General features: G+C 38.6%; 2 protein-coding genes across 4 annotated transcripts; one reads left to right on the top strand and one right to left on the bottom strand.

Annotated features, from left to right (window-relative positions):
- Positions 1 to 13,364: 13,364 nt before the first annotated feature.
- Positions 13,365 to 17,417, top strand: LOC113742254 (probable GTP diphosphokinase RSH2, chloroplastic). Its single transcript, XM_027270051.2, has 6 exons — positions 13,365 to 14,540; positions 14,637 to 14,822; positions 15,537 to 15,997; positions 16,115 to 16,273; positions 16,353 to 16,704; positions 16,988 to 17,417. The coding sequence occupies exons 1-6, from the start codon at positions 13,794 to 13,796 to the stop codon at positions 17,294 to 17,296; spliced, it is 2,214 nt and encodes a 737-aa protein (XP_027125852.1). The 5' UTR covers positions 13,365 to 13,793; the 3' UTR covers positions 17,297 to 17,417.
- Positions 17,418 to 18,379: 962 nt separating this feature from the next.
- LOC113741473 (transcription initiation factor TFIID subunit 9-like) lies at positions 18,380 to 21,020 on the bottom strand. 3 transcript variants are annotated; one of them, XM_027269006.2, is made up of 3 exons: positions 20,636 to 21,020; positions 19,618 to 19,884; positions 18,380 to 18,991 (listed from the first exon to the last, which is right to left on the bottom strand). In XM_027269006.2, the coding sequence occupies exons 2-3, from the start codon at positions 19,879 to 19,881 to the stop codon at positions 18,713 to 18,715; spliced, it is 543 nt and encodes a 180-aa protein (XP_027124807.1). In that variant the 5' UTR covers positions 19,882 to 19,884; positions 20,636 to 21,020; the 3' UTR covers positions 18,380 to 18,712. The 3 variants fall into 3 exon arrangements, with proteins under 3 accessions (XP_027124807.1, XP_027124808.1, XP_071903034.1); XM_027269007.2 differs by having other exon boundaries at positions 19,618 to 19,895; positions 20,636 to 20,873; XM_072046933.1 differs by having other exon boundaries at positions 19,618 to 19,904; positions 20,636 to 20,773.
- Positions 21,021 to 22,728: the final 1,708 nt, after the last annotated feature.

Consider the following 22,728-nt stretch of genomic DNA (forward strand, 5'->3'; position numbering starts at 1 on the left):
TCATTCTTCTCAACGAATCACTAGTCTATCATTGTCAATTGTAATGATGATACCCATGCATGATGGGTCGCGGTTTAGTAATTGTGATGTAGATATGGTTCCGTTTGGCAAACAAATTTTTTAAGTGTTTGTTTAAAATTTTATTATAACTTATTATAGACATTTTTTTTCCTTTTTCTTTCTTTCTTTTTCTTTTTCTTTCCTCTTCACTTCTTCTCCCTCACCTCACCACTTGCCAACGGCTGCAGAAGTTTTTTTTTTCTTCTCCATTTCCCTCTCCTCCTTTGATGCAGAGGTCAGTGGAGGCCTGCTTATCTAAAGTCTGGAAGCTACAAAGAAAGCGGAGAAGTAACTTCGAAGAACCAGAGATGAAAAAGATGTGTTATTTCTTAGTAACCGAGAGATTATAGGGAAAGAAGGAATGAAAGCTATGAAAAGACAAGTGAAAGGCTATGACAAGTTTTCTATATATCCCCCCTTGCCTGGCTCTAACTTTTCTATTTATAACATTCTATGCCAGTCAGCTAAGAGCGGCTATCAACTGCTGCTGACGTCAAAAGATTCCGTACTAACAAACTTATTAACAAACTACAACTGCATGGAAAAAATATCGTCTGCATGGCCGTAACTAACGTCTCTGCATGGCCATAACTACTCCAGCTAGCTGTATTTCTCCACTGCATTTCCGTTGCTGCATTCGGCATCATGTGGGCTAACCAAGTGCGTGTATCAATACCCTCCCCTTACAAGGTCCTTGTCCTCAAGGACTGAAATTGGGAAACTGCAATTGAAGATCCTGTAAGTATTCCCATGTTGCATCCTCTGGAAAGCTGTTGCTCCATTGGACTAGCACTTGCGTAGCCGCGGCCTTTCCACGTTTGACCAAGCGCCTGTCCAATATTGCTATAGGCTCCAACAGAAGTTGACCCTGCTGTGAGACCCCAGCTGGGATGCGAGCCTGAACGTCCCCTGAACCCACCTTCCTTTTGAGCACAGAAACATGAAAGGTATTGTGAATACGAACATGTGCGGGCAGTGCCAACCTGTAGGCCACTGTGCCAACTCTTGCTATCACCTGAAATGGACCAAAGTAGCGTGGAGATAGTTTCTGGCAGTGATGACTCCTCAATGAGTGTTGTCTATAAGGTTGAAGCTTGACGTAAACCCAATCACCAACGCTGAATTCTCTTTCTGTTCTATGTTGATCAGTCAATTGTTTCATTCTGTGTTGTGCCTTAGTCAGGTTGTGGCGTAGAGAATGAATGACCCTCTCCCTAGCATGCAAACTTCTGTCAACCGATTCTACTGATGTAGCTTCCGGTAAGTAAGGGACATGAAGGGGTGGAGGTTGGCCATAGACTATCTCATAAGGAGTGAACTTAGCAGATGAGTGATAATTGGTATTGTACCAATATTCTGCTAGTGGTAGCCATAAGCTCCATTCCTTAGGATGATCACTGGCCATACATCTCAGATAGTTTTCCAAGCATCTGTTAACCACTTCCGTCTGACCGTCACTCTGAGGATGGTAAGCAGTAGACATGTTCAACTTGACATGTTGTAACCTGAAAAACTCTTGCCAGAAGGAGCTCAAAAAAGTGGGGTCCCTATCACTTACAATCGTCTGAGGTAAACCATGCAACCTGTAAACCGTATCCATGAATAGCTGAGCAATTGAAATGGCTGTGTAAGGATGGGCCGCTGCCATAAAGTGCGCATATTTGCTGAGCCTATCAACCACCACCAGAATCACCTTCTTGCCATGTGAGGGGGGCAAACCTTCAACAAAATCCATAGAGATGTCTGTCCAGATCCTATGAGGTATAGGCAACGGTTGCAGCAACCCCGGATAAGCTGCATTATCTTATTTATGCCTCTGACATACATCACAAGAGGCTACATGCTGAGCCACATCCTTAATCATGTGTTGCCAATATAAGACCTGTTTAAGTCTCCTGTAGGTCACCTCTACTCCTGAATGCCCTCCCTGTGAACTGGAATGCCACAAGGAAATCAGCTTGTTTCTCAACGCCTGATCGTTGCCTACCACCAGTCTGCCTTTCCTTTTTAGTAATCCTTGCTGCCAGGAGTAGCTACCAGGGAGGTGTTCATTGTGAGCTACCTTTTGAATCAGCTCCTGAATGTGTCTATCTTGCTGCCAATTGTGTTGTATATCTTTGATCAGTGAAGATGTGATAGTGACCAAAGCATACATTGATCCTTCCTCTAGTGGTCTTCTGGAAAGTGCATCTGCAACAATATTATCGCATCCCTTTTTGTATTGCACCTCATAGTCAAACCCCATTAGTTTGGCTATCCATTTCTGTTGCAAAGGTGTGTGTATTCGCTGCTCCATTATGTACTTCAGACTCTGATGATCCGTTTTGATAGTAAAGTGCCTGCCCACCAAATAAGCTCTCCATTTCAAGACTGCAGTCACTATTGCCAACATTTCCTTTTCATACACAGATAGAGCCTGATGCTTGGGACCCAAGGCCTTGCTGAAGAATGCCAGAGGTTACCTCCTTTGCATCAGCACTGCTCCAATTCCATTTCCAGAAGCATCAGTCTCCAGTATGAACTCCTAAGTGAAGTCTGGTAGAGCTAGGACAGGAGGCTTACTCATGGCTTCCTGCAAGTGCTTGAAAGCAAGAGTGGCCCCCTCCCGCCACTTGAACTGGTTCTTTTTAAGCAAATCTGTTAATGGTTTGGCAATTTTTCCATAGTTTCTTATGAATCTCCGGTAGTATCCAGTGAGCCCCAAAAATCCTCTTAATTCTTTGATGGTTCGAGGTATAGGCCAATTCATGATTGCAGAGATCTTCTGTGGATCGGCCTCAACTCCGTTGGCATCAATAACATGTCCCAAATAGTCAATCTGTTGCTGAGCAAAAGCACACTTGCTTTCATTTACCTTCAAAGAATGCTGCCTTAACAATCCAAATACGATGTTAAGGTGTTGTAGATGTTCCTCCCACTCCACACTATATATCAGGATGTCATCAAAAAAGACCAGAATGAATTTTCTTAAGAATGGCCTGAAGATATCATTCATCAAGCTCTGAAAGGTTGAGGGAGCATTGGTTAGCCCAAAGGGCATAACCAGAAATTCATAATGACCATCGTGAGTTCTGAAAGCTGTCTTCTCCACATCTTCAGCCTTCATCCTGATCTGGTGATATCCAAACCTTAGATCCAACTTGGTGAAAAACTTTGCCCCATACAATTCATCCAGCAACTCCTCTATCAAAGGAATAGGGAACTTATCCTTTATCGTGGCATTATTCAATTGCCTGTAATCAACACACATCCTCCACGAACCATCTTTCTTTTTTACTAACACTACTGGAGAAGAAAAAGGACTAGAGCTGGTTCTGATAATGCCACACGCCAGCATCTCCGCCACTAGCCTTTCGATCTCACACTTCTGGAAGACAGGATATCGATAGGGCCTCACATTGATAGGTGCAGTTCCCTCTTTCAGAGTAATTTTATGGTCATAAGACCTTTCTGGTGGCAGATTGTTAGATTCATGAAACAGATCGCTGTACTCATCCAACAAGTGTTCAAGTTCTACTGAATGGCGTACCTGATGTTTACTTATGTCGGTGGAGATGGTGCGGAGAGATAGTGGTTCTGAGGTAGGGTCCTGAACTACTCTGATCAGGCATAACTGTGCCTCAGCAATCTGCTCAGGCTTTTGAAGGAGCTTTTGCATCTTATTCTGCCGAATTAGCTGCAATCCTTGCTGTTTGATTCCTCTTAGGACCACTTTGTGACCAGCTTGCATAAATTCCATCCGCAGTTCTCCAAAATTCCATTTTACATCACCGAGGGTAGTCAGCCATTGCATGCCCAGAACTAGCTCACAACCACCTACTGGTAACATAAGTAAGTCTGCCTTGAACTCTTGTTTTTGCATTTTCCAAGTGAAGTCCTTGCAAAGGTCCTGAGTGGTCAACTTATTCCTATCAGCTACTTCTACCACCAAGGGATCAACCCTCTGTGTAGTCAAACCCAGCTTCTGCACTACCTTAGGGTGAATGAAATTATGGGAGCTACCACAATCAATAAAAATGTTCACAGGCTGCCTTCCCACATGACCAGTGACTCTCATAGTTCTAAAATTAGGAACACTCATGTTGGTCATGGCATTAAGAGAAATGTGTGCCAGTTGACCTTCATCCAGTGTGTCTTCTTCACTACCTGATTCATTCTCCTCCTCCCCTGACATATCATCCCAAACCTCCAGCCTGTGAAATTGTTGATTACCACATCTGTGTCCAGCTGTGAACCTCTCATCACACCAAAAGCATAACCCCCTAGCTCTCTTCTCATCCATTTCTGCTCTACTCAACCTCTTGAAAGGTTTCTTAACGACTAACTCCTTCTGCTTCTCATTACTAGGTAGTGCTGGAAAGGTAGGTAGGGGTAGGAGTGGCTTAGAATCTACCTTCCATTTGTGACCAGATGGATTGGCGTGGAAGGAAGCGGAATTACTGGTATGACCTGGATAACTTGTGAAAGGTTTGGATAACCCCTTCCCTTTCTGCTGCACAAGCACCTTAGCTTCTACAATCTTGGCCAGGGTCCTAGGATGCTGCACGTTTTTAGGCATGAACATCCTTACAGACAGCTGGATTTCTGGTTTCAACCCACTCATGAAACAGCTTGTGGCGTAGTCCTCAGGAAGCTCCACCCTGTTGAGCAGCTCCTCAAACAGGTCGTGATACTCCTGTACTGTCCCAGATTGTTTCAAGCTTTTAAGTTCCCCCATTGGATCGTCATACAAGGAATCTCCAAACCTGGAGGACAATTCTCTTATATACTCCTCCCAAGCCGGAATCTCCCGCGTGAGTCTGGATCGCATGAAAATTTGGTGCCACTGGAGAGCTTTTCCCTCCAGATTCATTGCAGCTATTTTAACGCTTCACCGAGCTTGGCGTCTCATCTATTTCGAAAAACTGCTCACACTTGTACAACCATCCCCTAAAATCCTCCCCATGAAATTTTGGGAAATCAATCCGGGATAAGCGAGAGGGAACATGGTAATTCCCTCGGTTGCTGTTTGAAGAATCCGAATTATGAGGGGAGTCATTGCCTCCTACTGGACCCTTCTGTGTATGTAATTCAATCACCAAGTTCCTTAGAGCTTCCATCTCCCTCTCGAACTGTTCCTGTTGTTCCTTCAGCATGGCGCGAACATGTTCCTCCATCTTTCTGACGTCTTGAGACCTAGTGCCCTCTGCCATTGGTGAACTAAGCTGGTTCAACCCAGCTCTGATACCACTGATGCAGAGGTCAGTGGAGGCCTGCTTATCTAAGGTCTAGAAGCTACAAAGAAAGCGGAGAAGTAACTTCGAAGAACCAGAGATGAAAAAGATGTGTTATTTCTTAGTAACCGAGAGATTATAGGGAAAGAAGGAATGAAAGCTATGAAAAGACAAGTAAAAGGCTATGACAAGTTTTCTATATATCCCCCCTTGCCTGGCTCTAACTTTTCTATTTATAACATTCTATGCCAGTCAGCTAAGAGCGGCTATCAACTGCTGCTGACGTCAAAAGATTCCGTACTAACAAACTTATTAACAAACTACAACTGCATGGAAAAAATATCCTCTGCATGGCCGTAACTAACGTCTCTGCATGGCCATAACTACTCCAGCTAGCTGTATTTCTCCACTGCATTTCCGTTGCTGCATTCGGCATCATGTGGGCTAACCAAGTGCGTGTATCATCCTTCCTCTTCTCTCCTTCTCTCTTCCCCTCTTCCCCCTAACTCTCCCTCCCCGGCACACTGGCTATGTGACCAGATTTGGTCGCACAATCTAGGAGATGGTGGCAAGGAAGAGGGGAGAAAGGAGAAAGAAGGAGAGAGAGAAGAGAAAAAAAAAACTTTTGTCAGTGCTGGTGCCGACGCCGACAAGAAATGACCGGCGCCAAATGTGACGATGGATTTGATATGGTGGAGAAAGAAGAAAAAAGGAAATAACGATTTTTTTTTTGTATTTTTTAATATTTTTGAAATGTGTATTTTAAAAGTTTTACGAATTTTTTTGAGATTAATGTAATTAAAATTATTAAAAAACTTGTATGACAAAAACTTGTCTTGCCAAATAGCACAATGGTTATGGAATATACCCTACACAGTATAAAGAAAGGTACAAGAAGGGGTGTAAGATATAGAATCTTTATTGGAGCTCTTAAAAACCTTCACTAATTGCAAAATATAACATTCTTTGGAAATATCGTTCAAAACATCTCTTACATTTTACAAAATAAATTTTTTTATTTCTCACTTTTAAAAGTGTAATTTTACGTCATTTACAAATTTATATTGGTCAAATTTGATTCTTATCTAAGTTTTCGATTAGTTTTTGGTTGAAATCCACCGAGTGTTTTGCACGTGATCATTTTTAAGGGCAAAATTGTCAAATCAAATTTTATATAATCCGATTCATAGTTTCTCACAATTTCACAAATGAGTTTTTTCGTCCCTCGCATTTTATAAAATGAATTTTTTCATTATTCACATTTTTCAAAATGAATTTTTTATCGCTCACTGATTATGTGTGTGAATAATTTTTTAAAATCCATGTATATATCCATTTGATTTCAGGTGAAATTAAATACAGATATATTACATGCTATTTGTACTGTCCAATTGAAATCAAATAGATATATACATAGATTTTAAAAAATTGTTAGTTTTTTACTCATATTTATTTTCTTTTACTCAAAAATTGAAAACAAATAAGACATTTAATCGTAAACATTATCTAATATTTATATCAAATTAAATTTGGATAAAAAATAAACAAAGAAAAAGTATGACAAAAATGAGTAAGTAATTGACAGTTTCAAATTGAAGATAATCATAAGACAAATAATTTAACTGTTAGTCTTAAAAGTGACGAGTAGAAATTTTAAATTTAAATTATAATTTGTTAGTACAACTATAGAATTCGAATTATAACCCATTAATTATATGGTCTTATTATACAATTCAATAAATAAATTATTATCAAAAGAGAAAGTCACAAATATTGAATAGATTCATATGGTGAAATTATATAGATATATACATGGGGTTAAAATAAAATTATTAGTTTTAAACCCCTGTTTATATCTATTGAATAGCATGTGTATAATTACGATTAGCTTGTTTAGGTGAAATCAAATAGATATATATTACGTGCTATTTGTACTATTCAGGTAAAATCAAATAGATATATACATGGATTTAAAGAAAAAAAATTATTCATGCACATGATCAACGAGGGATGAAAAATCCATAGTGAAAAATACGAGAGATGCAACAATTTATTTTATAAAATGTTAGGAACGAAAAAATTCATTTTGTGAAATGTGAGAAACTATAAATCGGATTATGTAATATTTGATTTGATAATTTTGCTCTTAAAAAATAATCACGTGCAAGGCACATGGTAGATTTCGATCAAAAACTAATTGAAAATTTAGATAAGAATCAAATTTGAAGGGAAAAATATAGGATTGGACACGTGTTCATCCATTGTGAGCAAAGAAGGGAAAAAGATATATACCTGACACCTTTTGGCTTCAATGTATTGGTTTCGAACAGGATAAAAGTAGCACGGGAAAGCGGAAAATAGAATAGAAGACAAACCATCCATATTAGATAATGATGAGAGAATGTCATAATGACGGGAACAATTATCATATCATATTAGATTATTACCTTTTCTGCTCGTATGCCACATATTTTTCTTTTCTTTTCTTTTTTCGGGATAACATCTGATTTGCATGCAACTAGGTTTATGGATTAGTATCTACTGTACATTATTTAATAAAAATTGTTTAAAACGTGTCTTACAGTAATTTTTTCATCATTCACTCTTAAAATAGTATTTTTGTGTCTTTAATAAGGTCAAGCCGGTAAAATTTTATTTTAACCTAAATTTTCGACAACCTTTTATCACGAATTCAATAACTGATCCACACATGATCATTTTTACATGGACAAAATGGTTAAATCCCATTTATAGTTAAACAAATAACTTGATCTACATCCATTTTTTGCCTTTAAAAATGTAAAATATAACTCGAGCTATTTTTCCCTTAAAAAAAAGGAATTGGACACAATCCATCTTCATTTTTGCTACCAAAAAAAGGTAGAAAGTGACCTTTTTTACGCAAAAATAACTGGACGTGGGCCATGCGATGATTTCTAGAAGTGGTTAAAAACTTATGTTGAAACCAAATTTTAGTAAATTAAATTTATAAAAGACGTAAAATTAATATTTTAAAAATAAATAATAAAAATTTCATTTAATAAAACAATAGATATTTTGAACGATTTTCCTCGTGTTTTACAAGTATAAGAGGAGTGACAGTGAACTTGTAAAGTTTTTAAAAGGCCTGCTTGAAGTTGAACTCTGGCTTGAGGCCCAATAGTGGAATAGTGCAACTGGTCGAACGTTTCAGCTGAAAGACCAATATTTCTTCCATTATCCACGAACCCCGCAAAAAAGGATAGAAGTCATCAGGATTGTATGCCAAAAAATAAGGAAATACATGGGAACATGTGATAAGAGGCTACTTATAGTTACTTGACCTACCAATGTATCATTAACTTCCATTAGTTGACTACTTCGATGGATGTTGTTCGTGCAGAAATATTGCAGAACAAATTCTTTACGATGGACTTGTTACTAGTATGAGATGAAACGGAAAACATGATGATTTTGTGAAATGAAATTATGTCTCGGAAGATTTATTCTAATAAGCAACTATTTCTGCAGACTCATATTAATACCGACGAACTAAATCTTGAATCCTGAGAACTAACATTAAGGAGCGTCAAATATTTGTCAAAAACAAACCCATTTTACAAGTTTCCTAATGGTGATTGCCCGAGCGGTACTTACCACTTCCTCCGTCCCACTTTGATAGTACTGTTTCTTTTTTCACACAGTTTAATAAAAAGTAGTTAACTTTGTTGGAACAATCAATTTAGGTAACTATTTTCCTAAAATACCCTCACATTAATTAGAGTACAATTTTATGGGAACTTGAATTGATGGTAAAAAAAGAATCAACTCTCATTAAATGACGGTATTTACTAAAATTTTTGAATAATGAAGTTTTGATTACTCATCTATCAATAGTATGTTTCGTGAATTATGCAGATTCTTAGATCCGATAGAATTAACGGTGAAATCAGACGCAATAACCCAATACATACACTTTTCATATTTTAGCGGGTAAAAACTTACTAGCATTTTAGTTAACTTGTACGGTGGTAAGCAGTAGAAATGCATAGGGCTTATGTTTTGATTGTGGTAGTAAAGCTACTAGAATATGTTTTGGGTCATTTCAACTATATGTCGATAGTAAAGCTACTCGATTCTTCCTTCAAAAAAAAAAATAAAAAAAAGCTACTAGATTATCAAAATTTGTAAAATGTTATTATTCTATATTTGTAAAATTTGTAATATTTTTTTAAAATGTGATGTTTGTAAAATAAAAAATTATTTATAAATTATGTTTGTGATGCAAGTGAAATATTATTGAGGATAGATAAAAATGCCATTTAAACGCATTACTTACTGCTTTAAAAAAAAAATGTCAATGTTCAAATGCGTTCAAACTTGAATTCAATTTTTAACCCGAGATGATCGGTCTTAACTACATAAAAATGGATTGGTTTTGTCGAATTATTCGTGTTCTGATAACGAGGCATTGGTTTATACTACTTTATACTGGTGGAGGGGAGAGTTGCGTGGCAGAGAAGCTTAGGCCTGCCCAGGTCCCCGGACGGACTCCACACACATGGTAAATAGCTTGCACGTTTTGCAACCATTGGGTCTACGCAACGCAATTGGATCTCCACACGCATTCACGTGGACTTTGGCATCATCCATCATTTTCCAAATACGATCTAAAACCTCATATACCCAAAAAAAAAAAATGTAAAACGAGAAATTTAGGCTAAGTTTGGGAGTTTAGGATAGAAAAGAAAAGAAGGGAAAACTTAAGTTATGAGAGAAGAGAAGAGAAGAGAAGGGATTGTTATATTGTTTGGGAGTTTTGAGAATTAGTGGAATGATTTTGGATATGAAAGTCATTAAATATTTGTTCAAGACATTTTTAAGGATAAAATGGGTATTTTAAAAAACTTTCATAAGCTTCTACCAACTTTCTCTCCATTTCTCTCCAATTTGGAAGGAAAAATTTTACATACTATTCATCCTCTTAAATCATTCCATTTCCCTTCTTTTCTTTCCTACTAAAAACTAACAAATGAAAGAAAAGCTAAACGAACTTTCTCTTCTTTCCCTTTCTTTTCTGTCCAAATCCTCCGCTCCCAAACGAAGCCATTAAGGAGGCCGCTGAAACTGAAAGAGAAAAGAAAGAAGAGAAATGACGTCCCGTTTGCTGAGTGCGTAAAAGTGTACGACACCTAACCCGGGGTTTCGGTCCTTTCTCACTGTCTAAACTTCTTCAGTGTCAGAACAGCTCAATTTCATTTTAACCATTTCTCAAACACAAATGTAATGGCCAATATGAACAGAAATGCACGGATTGAGCAATTATTTCCCACCCTAAAGCTGATTTAAACAAATACTTATCCCAAGATGTGAACCAGCCCCCCCGGAGAGCAAAGTCACCAAAATACACTCTGCTAAATACAAGACGAGCAAAGGGGAGACAGCCACAGTGGCCAGCCGTTAATTGCGTGTGATGACGGAACATTCCTCCCCCGCCCGGCTTCCTTTAGTCATCATGTAGGACACGCCGACACGGTCAGCGAAAAAAGGCGCTTAGAGTCCATTGTCAATTTAATCATGGAATCTGTATCGTTGATCTGCTACCGTTGGTTTCCACTTTGTACGTACACCAAAAGTTTAAAAGAAAAAACAAGGCATGGCGCGACTCAAGGAAAGTAGGCAACCAATCTACTAGTTTTTGGTTCTTGCCCTTGTCTAATGCACTAATATATCGAGGAAAAAAAAAGAAACCCCAAAAGCCTTTTTTTTTTTTTTGACATGAGAAACTCCAAAAGTCTACAATGTCAGGATGAGTAAGTCAATTAGCAGTAGGATTTATAGATTTAGCAGTAGGTTAAGCAACTTTTGTTAGTACCTTCCAGTCCAGTAAGACGCATGCTTAGATCCATTAGATGTGATGTGCTTAGATACATATGATTCGATGGTGATTAATTTCTCATCGATTTTCTGTGATTCTATTGGATCACCTCCCTCTAATATAAGCAAAATTAGGAGTACGAGTAGAAATAGATATAGAATGACGACAATAGATAAAAAAAAAAAAAAAAAAAAAGTGTATCAAGACTCAAGAGAAGTCCCTCCGGTAGCTCAGATTAGATTCCTATGCGTGCGGTCCCCCCGCCCTCGCCCCCACATCACTGTCAAGTGCCATCCGTTAACATACAAAATAGCAGTACAGCAAAGGAGCGGAACATTTGTTTGCCGCCAAAGCTGACCACGTAGTACGCCACGTGCTTCCTTCAACTGCGAAATTCCCGCAATGCCACGAAACCCAATTAGTACTTGTATAATCGTAGTAGTAGTAGTAAAAATAGTACTGGTACAATTGCCCCAAGCGCCGGCCAATGGAGCCGTGCCCGGGCGAAGTCTCCTTGTACAAGAAAAATAAGTACCGTAACAACAAAAGTCTGATTCAGGCTGTTGAAAAAAAAAAAGAAGTAGTGCAATTAAAGAAACGAGACGTCGATGTTCATGCTAGTAATAACCCTCACGAATCTGCTCTCTGGCCTTAGTGCCTTTGCTTCAAATTCTCTCAGATTCCAGCCAACCCTTTTCTTCCTTATTCTGTTTTCTAATAAAAAAGGATTCTCGCAAATCTTAACTTGTAATGGGAGGGAGGGAGGGAACAAATATATCAATTATGCAGACCCTCAAAGCCAGCTTGGGAGCTTCAAACATGAAACGTTCAACTCCAATGCTTCGTGGACAGGACTGATGCGATTAACAATTGTCTAAGCTTTCCAAATAATATCAAAATTTGAAGATTACATAATTCCCCTTATACACGAGTTACGTTGATTAATTTTTTTTTTTGTAACGGTTGTTAATTTGAGGGTCTAATATATGGATATATATTTTTTATATATACTGTCAGTATATAATTTTTTTTTACACTGACAAATTTATATCATAGTACATAATATAAATTCAAATTATACATACGTGATATGTATCTAAAGTTGTCAGTGTAAAAAAATTATTATATTATTGATGTATAAAAAATTAAACCCTGACATATATATGTATATATGTTAGGTCTAATGTTGTTACGTTACATCCACCTATTCAATAATTTTATTTTGTTGTCGCGGTTCGTCATTCACATTTTCGCAAATAACAGCCATATCCACTCAGGCATTAAATTATGCAATTCAGTCACACCAAGTCATATTATAATGCTCCTTCCTTATCCAAATCGCTACTGTTTTAATTATTATTATTTTCTATCCATTTCAATGTACATTATTCAATCGTTACTACCACTGCTTCGACGACGGCAGAAACGCTGCTGCACTGTAGACTTGATCGGGGATCGAAGGTTCGATGAATTATTTATTGTCAACCACTACAAAATCGTCAAGGTAAGTAACCTTTTTGTCATAAATTTTATCATGATAAAATTTGAAATTTACTTCGACAAAAAAGTAACCTAAGACTAATTAACTCTTAGAACACACACATATATATACATAAATTAAAAAAATCTTTATGAACATCGAGAACAATTTTTAGAATAAAGGCACGAGTTCATAATAATAATCGTAATTCTAACATTAATCAATTGTGTGATATACATTTAAATGTATAGATTTAGTATCCAATAATTTAATAAATTTAAATTTCAACTTTTAATTTTTAGATGCATCCGCTCTTATGAATTTTTGTTTGATTTTGTCAAAAATACTACAAAAAATAGAATTACATGCAGTTAAATGATACTTAAAATGTCTTTTTTAATTTAGTGATTAAAGCAGAGACATCATGAATTAAAGGTCCCGGCTCCTCAAATATCATCTCCTCCTAAAAGGGGGAAAAGAAAAGAAAAGAAAAGAAAAGAAAAGAAAAGAAAAAGGTGATACTTAAAGATGCCAAGATTAACGAGATTGCGTTCCACTTGCAGAAAATTTCCCACGCATCGGAGTGTTATCAACCGCGGCAAAATTCAGTTATTTCAGGTATTCCTGAAGGCTATTCTCGTCCTTCCACAAAGCATTTCCCCCGGTTAGAGACCCAGAAAAGACAATACCGAATTTTCCAATTTCCCCGAATTAAATCACGTTACAAAAATCATCCCATCCGTCACAGTCGAACGAGAAGGAGAAGAAGAAGAAGAGAAACAGAAACTACGCGAGAGTCGAGAAGCGAGAGGAATCACGCCCCACCCCCCACCAACCCAAAAACGTCTCCGACTTTCTTTCTTCGCCAAACGAAATTAGGGTTCCGAATTCCTCTTTGAAACTTCCAAACTTCGCTATCTTGACTCTTGTTTTGTTCCATTCCAGCCCGCCCTTCAATCAACAGATCTCTATAAAATTGCTTGTAAATACTGTATAATCGACTCACAATCTCTCCAATTACATTTATTAGGCTCTTTTTCTATCTTCTTTTCTTTTTTTAATTGCATTAGTCGTTTGTAGATTTGACGATTCTTTTATTTATTTAAATAAATAAGAAGCTGAAAAAATTACAGTAAATAAATTCTAGGGTTAGTATTAGGAGATTTGAAATTAAGCTTCAATTATGCCTGTTCCGACAATTGCTCTGTACGCAAGTCCACCCAGCAGTGTCTGCTCGACGCCACATCCTTGCCAGATCAACTCGCATGCCTCCTACGAGTTTGATTTGAACAGTCGATCATCTCCGCCGCCGTCGTCCACGGCGTCTCCGTCGCCGTCGCAGAAGCCGATCGTCGGAGGACTTTCCCTGCTGCTATCGTCTCAACCGGCGGTAAAACACGCGACTTATTCGACTACTGCGGACGAATTGTCGTCCTCCTTGTGGCATGATAGAGGGGGTGAAGAGTTGAGCTGCGGTTCATTTCGGTACTCGTCGTTGAGCTCGTCCATGAAGCGAGATCAGTGTTATCAGAGCCCTGTGTCCGTGCTTCAGGGTCCGGTCTCTTGCTGTAGTAGTGGCAATGGAATTGGGTCCGCTTCGACGTCAAGGAGTCCTCCCATGAGAATGGGGGATAATATGAGCTCCATTCGATCCGGTAGTGGGGGTTTGTTTCATCGGTTTGTCCGGCATGCTTTAGGGTCCTGCGTCGATTATGATTCGCCGTCTTTTCAACTTCATGACAGCGTTGGTTCTACATCATCTGGTTTGGTAGATGAGCTGACATTTAATATGGAGGATAATTTCACAGAATCTAGTGTAGATCCTCGTGCTAAAGATATGCTTTTGAACGCACAGTACAGGCATAAGATATTTTATGACGATTTCGTCGTAAACGCTTTTTATGAAGCTGAGAAAGCTCATAGAGGACAGGTATATACATTACATGTGAATACTAGATTCGGTAGTCGAAAAAATGCTTTCTTTATGGAATCACTGGATTGAGAAACTGTGTCTCTGATTTTGCAGGTGCGGGCAAGTGGAGATCCTTATTTACAGCATTGTGTGGAAACGGCGGTTTTGCTGGCAATGATTGGTGCTAATTCCACAGTTGTTGCTGCAGGGTTGCTGCATGACACACTTGATGATGCTTTTGTCACGTATGAGTATATTTTCCAGACATTTGGTGCTGGGGTGGCAGATTTAGTTGAAGGGGTATGAACTTTTCTTTTTTATGGACTTCTTGCTATTGAAATGCTTATCAAATCGCTACACCTCTTGGATTGCGATTTTCCTCAGAAAAAATATTTCGTTTTCGTGAACACATTTCCGTATCACCTTTTTACCTCACATATATCAAATCGCTATAGTAATTTTTCTACAGAAAATCCAAAAAAATGCAATCCAAACGGGGCCTATTCTTTTGGTTCCCTCAAATTTTGCTTTCCCAATGAGTAGTGCATGTTTCTTTACCATTCTACTGGTAATGTTTACAAAATGACAACTTCTCTTGGAAGGTTTCTTTGCTTGGGACGCTTTGAATAGATTTATGGACCCAGGGTTGTTGTTGAATTCCACTTCAACCTCTATGAATTTCCAGGTAGCCACAGTCCTTAGGTTCTGTTGTCATTGGTTATGAAATGAGTGTCACCATCTATTAGCAGTCAAAGAAAATGTTTTGAGGTGAATAAGAAAAATGGAAGGAGCTTTCTTAAACGCTAACTACATGCTGATCAACTCAAGTTAATGCAGGAATTTTGTAGTTCTAGAAATTTAAGTTTATCATGTATGAGGCAAAATTAATAGTTTCATAAGGTAGTCGGTGTCTGTTTCTTTGTTGTCTTGGGAATTATGCAGAATGATGCTAGATATTGACTTTATATTAGATATTTTTGGCTTGCGCACTCATCTAGCTTTGGTCTCTTATAGGTGTCTAAACTGAGCCAATTGAGCAAGCTCGCACGTGAGAACAATACTGCTTGTAAAACTGTTGAGGCTGATCGATTGCATACAATGTTCCTTGCAATGGCAGATGCTAGGGCTGTTCTCATTAAATTGGCTGATCGGTTGCATAATATGATGACGTTGAATGTGTTACCTTTAGTTAAGCAGCAGAGATTTGCTAAGGAAACCTTGGAAATATTTGTTCCTCTGGCGAACCGTTTAGGAATCTCTACATGGAAAGAGCAGCTAGAGAACCTTTGTTTTAAGTACTTATATCCAGATCACCACAAAGAATTGTCCTCTAGACTTTTGAAGACCTTTGACGAGGCAATGATAGCCTCCAATGTGGAGAAATTGGAGCAAGCTCTTAAGGAGGGAGCCATTTCTTTTCATGATCTATCCGGGAGGCATAAAAGCTTGTATAGCATCTATTCCAAAATGCTAAAGTATGCTCTCTCTCTGTCTTTCTATCTCGCACACACACGTATTCCCCTTATATTCAATGTTTTGGCATATTGTTGTTCATATCATTTAATACATGGTGATGATATAACTATGTCCAGGAAAAAGCTAAATATGGATGAAATTCATGACATTCATGGTTTAAGGTTAATTGTGGAGGATAAAGATGAGTGTTATAAAGCTTTGGATATTGTTCGCCAACTATGGCATGAAGTACCTGGAAGGTTCAAGGACTACATAGCCCACCCGAAGTTTAATGGGTAATTTGATTTGGTGATGAGATGTCACTTTTTTAAGTTTTTTCATGGTGCATGTGCTAACCTGGATTATGATTTGTAGGTATCAATCCCTGCACACTGTAGTTATTGGTGAGGGAATGGTTCCTCTGGAAGTTCAGATTAGAACAAAGGAAATGCACTTGCAGGCTGAGTACGGGTTTGCTGCTCACTGGAGATACAAGGAAGGAGATTGTAAACTCTCTTCCTTTGTTCTTCAGATGGTTGAGTGGGCACGCTGGGTTGTTGCTTGGCAGTGTGAGACAATGAGCAAGGACTGCTCCTCCATTGGTTACGCTGATTCTTTGAAGCCACCTTGCAAATTTCCTTCTCATTCAGAAGATTGCCCTTACTCTTGCAGACCTTATTGTGGCCCAGATGGACCTGTTTTTGTGATTATGATTGAGAATGATAAGGTTCATTGTTGATGCTTTCAGTAGTTTGTATATCTAATTTAGTTGTCAATGATTGCAAAAGAATTAATTTAGAAGCAAAGGATTTAGGTGGCTAATTTCTGGTGTTTTAGTGGCATTTTTGGGTGATTTAGCTTTTCCTAGAATTTGTTCGTATCTTTCATCCTTTGGCCCCCTCTTTGGTTGCTGTTTAGGTGTTTCACTTAGGAAACTTTGGTTTTGAAATTTTAGTCCTACTCCTGTGATGGTACAAATGTCATGACTAATCTGGTTTTGGGTGTTACAGATGTCGGTACAGGAGTTTTCAGCGAACTCGACCATCAAGGACATGCTTGAGAGAACAGGTTGGGGGAGCTCTAGATGGACGCACTGTGGATTTCCTCTGAAGGAGGAGCTTAGGCCCCGGTTGAACCATGCAACTATCAGTGACCCCATGTGCAAGCTAAAAATGGGAGACGTTGTGGAATTAACTCCAGCAATACCAGATAAATCATTGATGGAGTATAGAGAGGAGATTCAGCGCATGTACGACAGGGGGCTCCCCGTATCAAGTACGGTGTCTTCTGGTAGTTCAATGATTGGCTTGAGAAGCTGACCCGTTCTGGTACTTTGCCCGTAGTAATAGGGTACCATGGACAAATTGCTCATTCTTGTATATGAACCATAACATTTGTACAGAACCGCTTCAGATAAATGGCTAACTGAATTTGATGGAACGTGCTGCCTTGTCTTTTAGATACCAGCATTAGTTGCTAATCATGGTGCCTTCCAGTTTTGTTAGTCGACACGACTTGTTAAACCAAATGCCAAACTTGTTAACCAATAACCAAAACTAATAAGAAGATGATGCGACTTTTGCAAACATTCACATGTATCATGTATGTAGACAAACAAGGTAAAGATTATTTATCCTGTAAGAATTCTCTGGTTCTGTTTGGGATCAGGGTGCTGTGGCCATAGGAAAATTTTTTGCAGCACATGGATTAAAAGGAAAATCAGCACTAGCCGGTAATTTGTTATCTCCTGATAAGTCTCGCATGCGGCCAGCGTTGTGATGGTTGAAGTTGCTTGATATGGAACTGTGACATTACCATAGCCATGCGGTGGTTGAAGTTACTTGAAATGGAGCTGTAAAATTACCACAGCTGGGTTTTCCATCCCAAGGGAAGGCAGCTGCGGTGGTTGAAGTTAGGCAGCCACCCGTTTGCAATGGAACATGGATGTAGCAACTTCGAGGTGTGAGGCAGCTCTTGTCGCTGCTCGAGACCAAAATTGGTACGACCGTGGCCGTGAGCGCCTTCTCACATATTGGTTTCCACTTGTATCCTGGCTTGAATTTCCCATGGAACTTTTTCATTTTGCCAGGGACTCTTTTAAACTTGAAAACCACCATAGAAATCATCATTTCTAGTCAAATATAGAGCTTGTCAAAACTAAAGCAGAGTCAACCAATCAGCCCAAAGCAGTGCCGATGATTAAGAACACAAATTCTGGAAATTGTTTGGACAGCAATTTTTCAAAAAAAAAAAAATTTGTTACGTTTTGCATAAACACATTTTCCATTCACCTTTTTACCTCACATATATCTTTTTACCTTACAAATATTAAATCGCTATAGTATTTTTTTTACAGAAAATCCAGAAAAATACAATCCAAACAAGGATGGAAGCAAGTTCACTAGTGTTAATAACGTTAAAAGCATATCATTTAACAAATACAAAGAAACAATCCTGCATCCGGGATACATAGAATTCTCCAGTTGATTTTTCCAAGTACCGAGTACATTTTGGAGTCTCAATTCAGGGATGAATTTTACAGGTCAATACTCCCCCCAGATTGCATCAACAACGGTCAGCCACTCAAGCCCAGCTTACAGGAAAGGAGTCAAGAGATAGACATGATAAATGTTAATCTTCCTGGGAACTTTTGTGGTGGGAAGAAAAATATATACACCCCAACACACAATGGGGTACCGTGTGATTTTTAGCAACAGCTATTGAGACTGAAAAGCTCATCTTGATCGTTTAGGTCCAATTGGAAAAGACACACCCTGAGGAGCGCCTTGTGAAGCATCTATCCTTTGCTCTTGAGAAGGGTTTGGATTAAGATCAGCAGCCTCTTCATCATCCTCTGCTTCCTCAATTGCTTGCTTGCTTTGTTTCTTTGTAATAGCAAATTGGTAGTTGGGATTGATCAGGGTATCCTGTTCAGGAGGAAGTGGAATTCCAGGCCTGGTAATTGATTTTGGTAAAGGGATCTTGTTTCTATTCCTAGCTAACTCTAGTAGGACCTGAACAGTAACCAATACAAATATGTTATAAGTACACTGCAAGGACACAAGATTGGTACAATGACATATTATTTGCATGTCAGTTGGAAGAGGAGTTTTCCTAATATTACAATTTTAAATACTGCAACTTCGCTTCAAAACTCACATGTCATCTTCCAGGTTCCATAAAGAGAATAAATTGCTAATGACAACAACAACAACCACCAAATAAAAGAAAAATTCAGACGAATTAACAACTCAAACAAGTAGAGCTGGTAAAAGCAGCAAATCCCAAGAAATTGATATTGTTCCTTCGGCAGTGTGGTGCTATATAAATTCCTCAGGCAGTGTGGTGCTTCTGAATAATAGTTAGGTTGGAATCAGGAGGATTTCAAGCTTGTTTTTTCATTTTTCAATTTAAATTTAACTCTAATTTTCAGTAACAAACTTGAATTGTGCTTGATCTTATTCAATCTGAGCTCCAATCAGCATTGATCGAGTGGCTTAACAAGCACAGAACTTGAATTCTCAGCAATCAATTAAAATCCTCACACAAGAAAAAGAGGAGAGAAAATTACTGCAGCTGCTACTAGTACTAATAGTTATTATGATGCTGACCGAGTTGTGGACTAACTTAATGAATATACCTCACGTGGAGGAGGTTGTGAGAAGCTGAAATTGACTTTGGACTGAATGGCAAGCTTGACATCATCGGAATCGATCACAGATTTGTCAGCGTGGTCTGAGTAAATCTGCGCATCCGTCAGCACATCCACCGCGTACCTGTACCAAAGTTCCAAGAATTGGTGGATAACACGGGGCTCATAGTCTTCCACACCCATTGATTTCAGCAGAGATTTCACGATCTTTGCATCTCTCGGCATGTCCTCCTCTCCTGCTCCCTCTCCCATTTTCTGCAATCAAACTAAAACCTCTGCTCAAGCCTACCTTAGTATTACTGTCGTCAGAATTTGGCTTTCCAACCTTATAAAGTTGCAATGGAGAATTATATAGAGCTTAAGTTTCTTCTATCCTAGCTGACCGTTCGACTCTTAAATATTAAAGAAGCTGTAATTCGTTAAAACTTTTGGGGACATAACAACCAAATTATGAAAGTCTAGATCACATTCTAAATATATCAGCTTTATGAAATAGCTTTTACAGGGGCATAACAACTGCATAATGAAACTGTAGCAATTTTTTACTAGCTAAGCTGTCCAATGGGAATTGGGAAATATTTAGCAGCTGCAGTTCCCAATTTCCTCTAGAAAATGAAAGGAACCTACGTATTCTTTAAACCTCAGATTTAGCAACTAATGTCATCAACTGAAGAGCCATACCTTAAACCTAAACCTATCTCAAAAGACAAATTTTTTTTTTTTTTTTTTTTTTTGTTGGGGTTGGGGAGATTACAACAGCAACCCTGATCAAGTGGAAGAAACGATTGCATAAAATTATTTCAAAACCCACATAATCCTTTAAATGAGAAAACATGTGGAGTTCCACTTCTTTGAATAAGGACATTAAAAGGCCTAACAAGCTTTTAAGTCCCAAAATAAGCATACACCTTTTAGCAAGCTAAACATTCTCTACGCATTTAGCAATTCAAAACGCCCCCAAAGTATCGCAATTAAGGCAAGTCCTAATATACAACTACTAACATACCTCCGCGAACCTGGATTGCGACCTTATTGAATTGCGCTACGTCTTATTAGTCCCTCTTCCTCCTGCAAATGAAGGGAGAGCGACAAATATTTTCAGCGACGGGGACAGAATGGGGCCGAAGGCGGTGGTTTGCGAGGCGGTGGTCGAGGTGCGAATCGACGACGGGGACAGAATTTCTCGAGTTCCTTGAAAGATTTATTTGGGTTTGTGGGAATAAGGCGGTGGGCTTTCTTGATGTGCCGCGGCTTTTGGGCCGACTGGTAGCGGGAAGCTTGTTAGACGCAGTTTTTTTTTTTTTTTTTTTTTTTTGTCGCTGGGTATCGGTCACTCCGGACTGGTAATACCGTCTGTTAGACGCAGTTAGTTTGGAGAAATTGTGATAGAACCTGGTCTCTTTGTGGACCACAAACCTTTTCTTTGTTTGACTTTTAGATGGTGAATAAAATTCTCCATTACATAGTGAATTAAGTGTTTTTTTTTTATAATTTTTTTTTTAAAGATTGTTAAGAGTTTTAGTCATTTAGAATATAGACCATTGTCATCATTGAGTATACAAATCGGATTATCTAAAAAGACCATAAAAATTTAAAAAAGTTTTTTAAAAATTATTTTGAAATTGGCTACTGACACTAAAAGGTTCAAGCCCTCCAACATAATCGGTTGGATTTGACCAAGCCTAAATACGTGATTTAGTTCACTTATTTGGGCCCCGAGAGTCCGAGACGACAGGGAATTATTAAACATGCTTCCTCTTACATTCAAGGCGGAGTACAATTATGATTTGACATACATTAACTTGTATTATTAGGTAACTAGTTACAGAGATTCAAGGGGCAGAACCAGCTGAAAAAGAAGCAAACTAACGACCAAATATAACAGCTGGACGAATTCTTCGAGTCCTCTATCTCCAGAAGAAATGTTGCACCGAGGATTGCCATGATAGAACGAGCATTAGCATGACCAAAATGCCAGCAAGTCCCCAAGAGGAACTCCCAATTTTGAGCACAGACGAAGGCTCTGAAGACGGAAACAACGGAGCTGATCTTGTCCCTCCCCGTGAAGTTGAAGTAGATGATGATGCGGTAGTCCTAATGGCGACAATTAATCCTGCAACAACCACAGGCAACACAAACCCTGAACTCCATTTCGTTTCATATCGGTATTCACTTCCTCTTCGATCGATGTACAATGGCGAAAGCACGATTGCAGATACCAAAGCCAATACCATTGCTACTGCTCTTTGAGAAGATGAATTATGGAATGCATAAGCATTTGATGTTGCCATTGGACTCGATCGCAAGTTAATATAACGAGTATCAGAGGTTGGTTTCTTGATATAAGAGAACCAACTTGATACGAAAGATTCGCGTTTTACTCTAGGTTGTCACGAGGGATCGGATCTGATCAATTTATGGTGACGAGAAAATGGTGGTGGTAAAGGAATCTATAGGTGGAAAGTTTGACAGATTAGGTGGAAAAAAGAAGACAGATAGCCGTCCAAAAAGCAAAAGGGATTAGCTGATGATGAAAGCTTATAGAAGATAGGGAAAAGAAAGGAAAGAAAGAAGGAAAGTTATTATGACATCCAGACGTGGGAAGTAAGGTATTTCTTTACTTTTACGTGGGTTCATACTTAACCCTTGACCTCAAGAATCTATTTTTGTTTTTTTTTTTTTTAGAGTTTTTCTAACGGGTGCTTTTTGAGGTTTAGTGTCAAGTGTGCTTCGATCGAATTTTACGCGGATCACAGCTTGAAAGTTGAATCTCACAAGTGCGTGTTTGCATGCGGGAAGACGTAAAAGTAGCTCAAACTTAAATTTATGGAGCATTGTCTTCGGTTTTCCTCTGTGGCGCATATCGTTCATATAAACATCCAGAAGATGCAGATGCAAGGACAAGAGACTCTTGTAATCTTAGATCACCATCATCAATATTACGGGCAATGGCAATCATTGGAACTAAAATTTATGGGCAAAATAGTTAACAAAGTCTGAATAGCCAACATAAAAGACGACGTCGTCTCACAAAACGATTAAGGAGATGTCTGAATTTTTCGCAGGTCAACAATATCTGACGAATGGTCTATCCCAACC

This window comes from Coffea arabica, chromosome 4e, assembly GCF_036785885.1.
Source record: "Coffea arabica cultivar ET-39 chromosome 4e, Coffea Arabica ET-39 HiFi, whole genome shotgun sequence".
NCBI lineage: Eukaryota > Viridiplantae > Streptophyta > Magnoliopsida > Gentianales > Rubiaceae > Coffea > Coffea arabica.

Excerpts from the sequence above, each read along its gene's own strand:
- LOC113741473 (XM_027269006.2), bottom strand. The coding sequence starts at position 19,881 with ATGGGAGAGGGAGCAGGAGAGGAGGACATGCCGAGAGATGCAAAGATC. Across the intron at positions 18,992-19,617 it reads CACAACCTCCTCCACGTGAG|GTCCTACTAGAGTTAGCTAG; the intron begins GTATATTCATTA and ends GTTACTGTTCAG.
- LOC113742254 (XM_027270051.2), top strand. The coding sequence starts at position 13,794 with ATGCCTGTTCCGACAATTGCTCTGTACGCAAGTCCACCCAGCAGTGTC. Across the intron at positions 14,541-14,636 it reads AGAAAGCTCATAGAGGACAG|GTGCGGGCAAGTGGAGATCC; the intron begins GTATATACATTA and ends CTGATTTTGCAG. Across the intron at positions 15,998-16,114 it reads ATCTATTCCAAAATGCTAAA|GAAAAAGCTAAATATGGATG; the intron begins GTATGCTCTCTC and ends AACTATGTCCAG.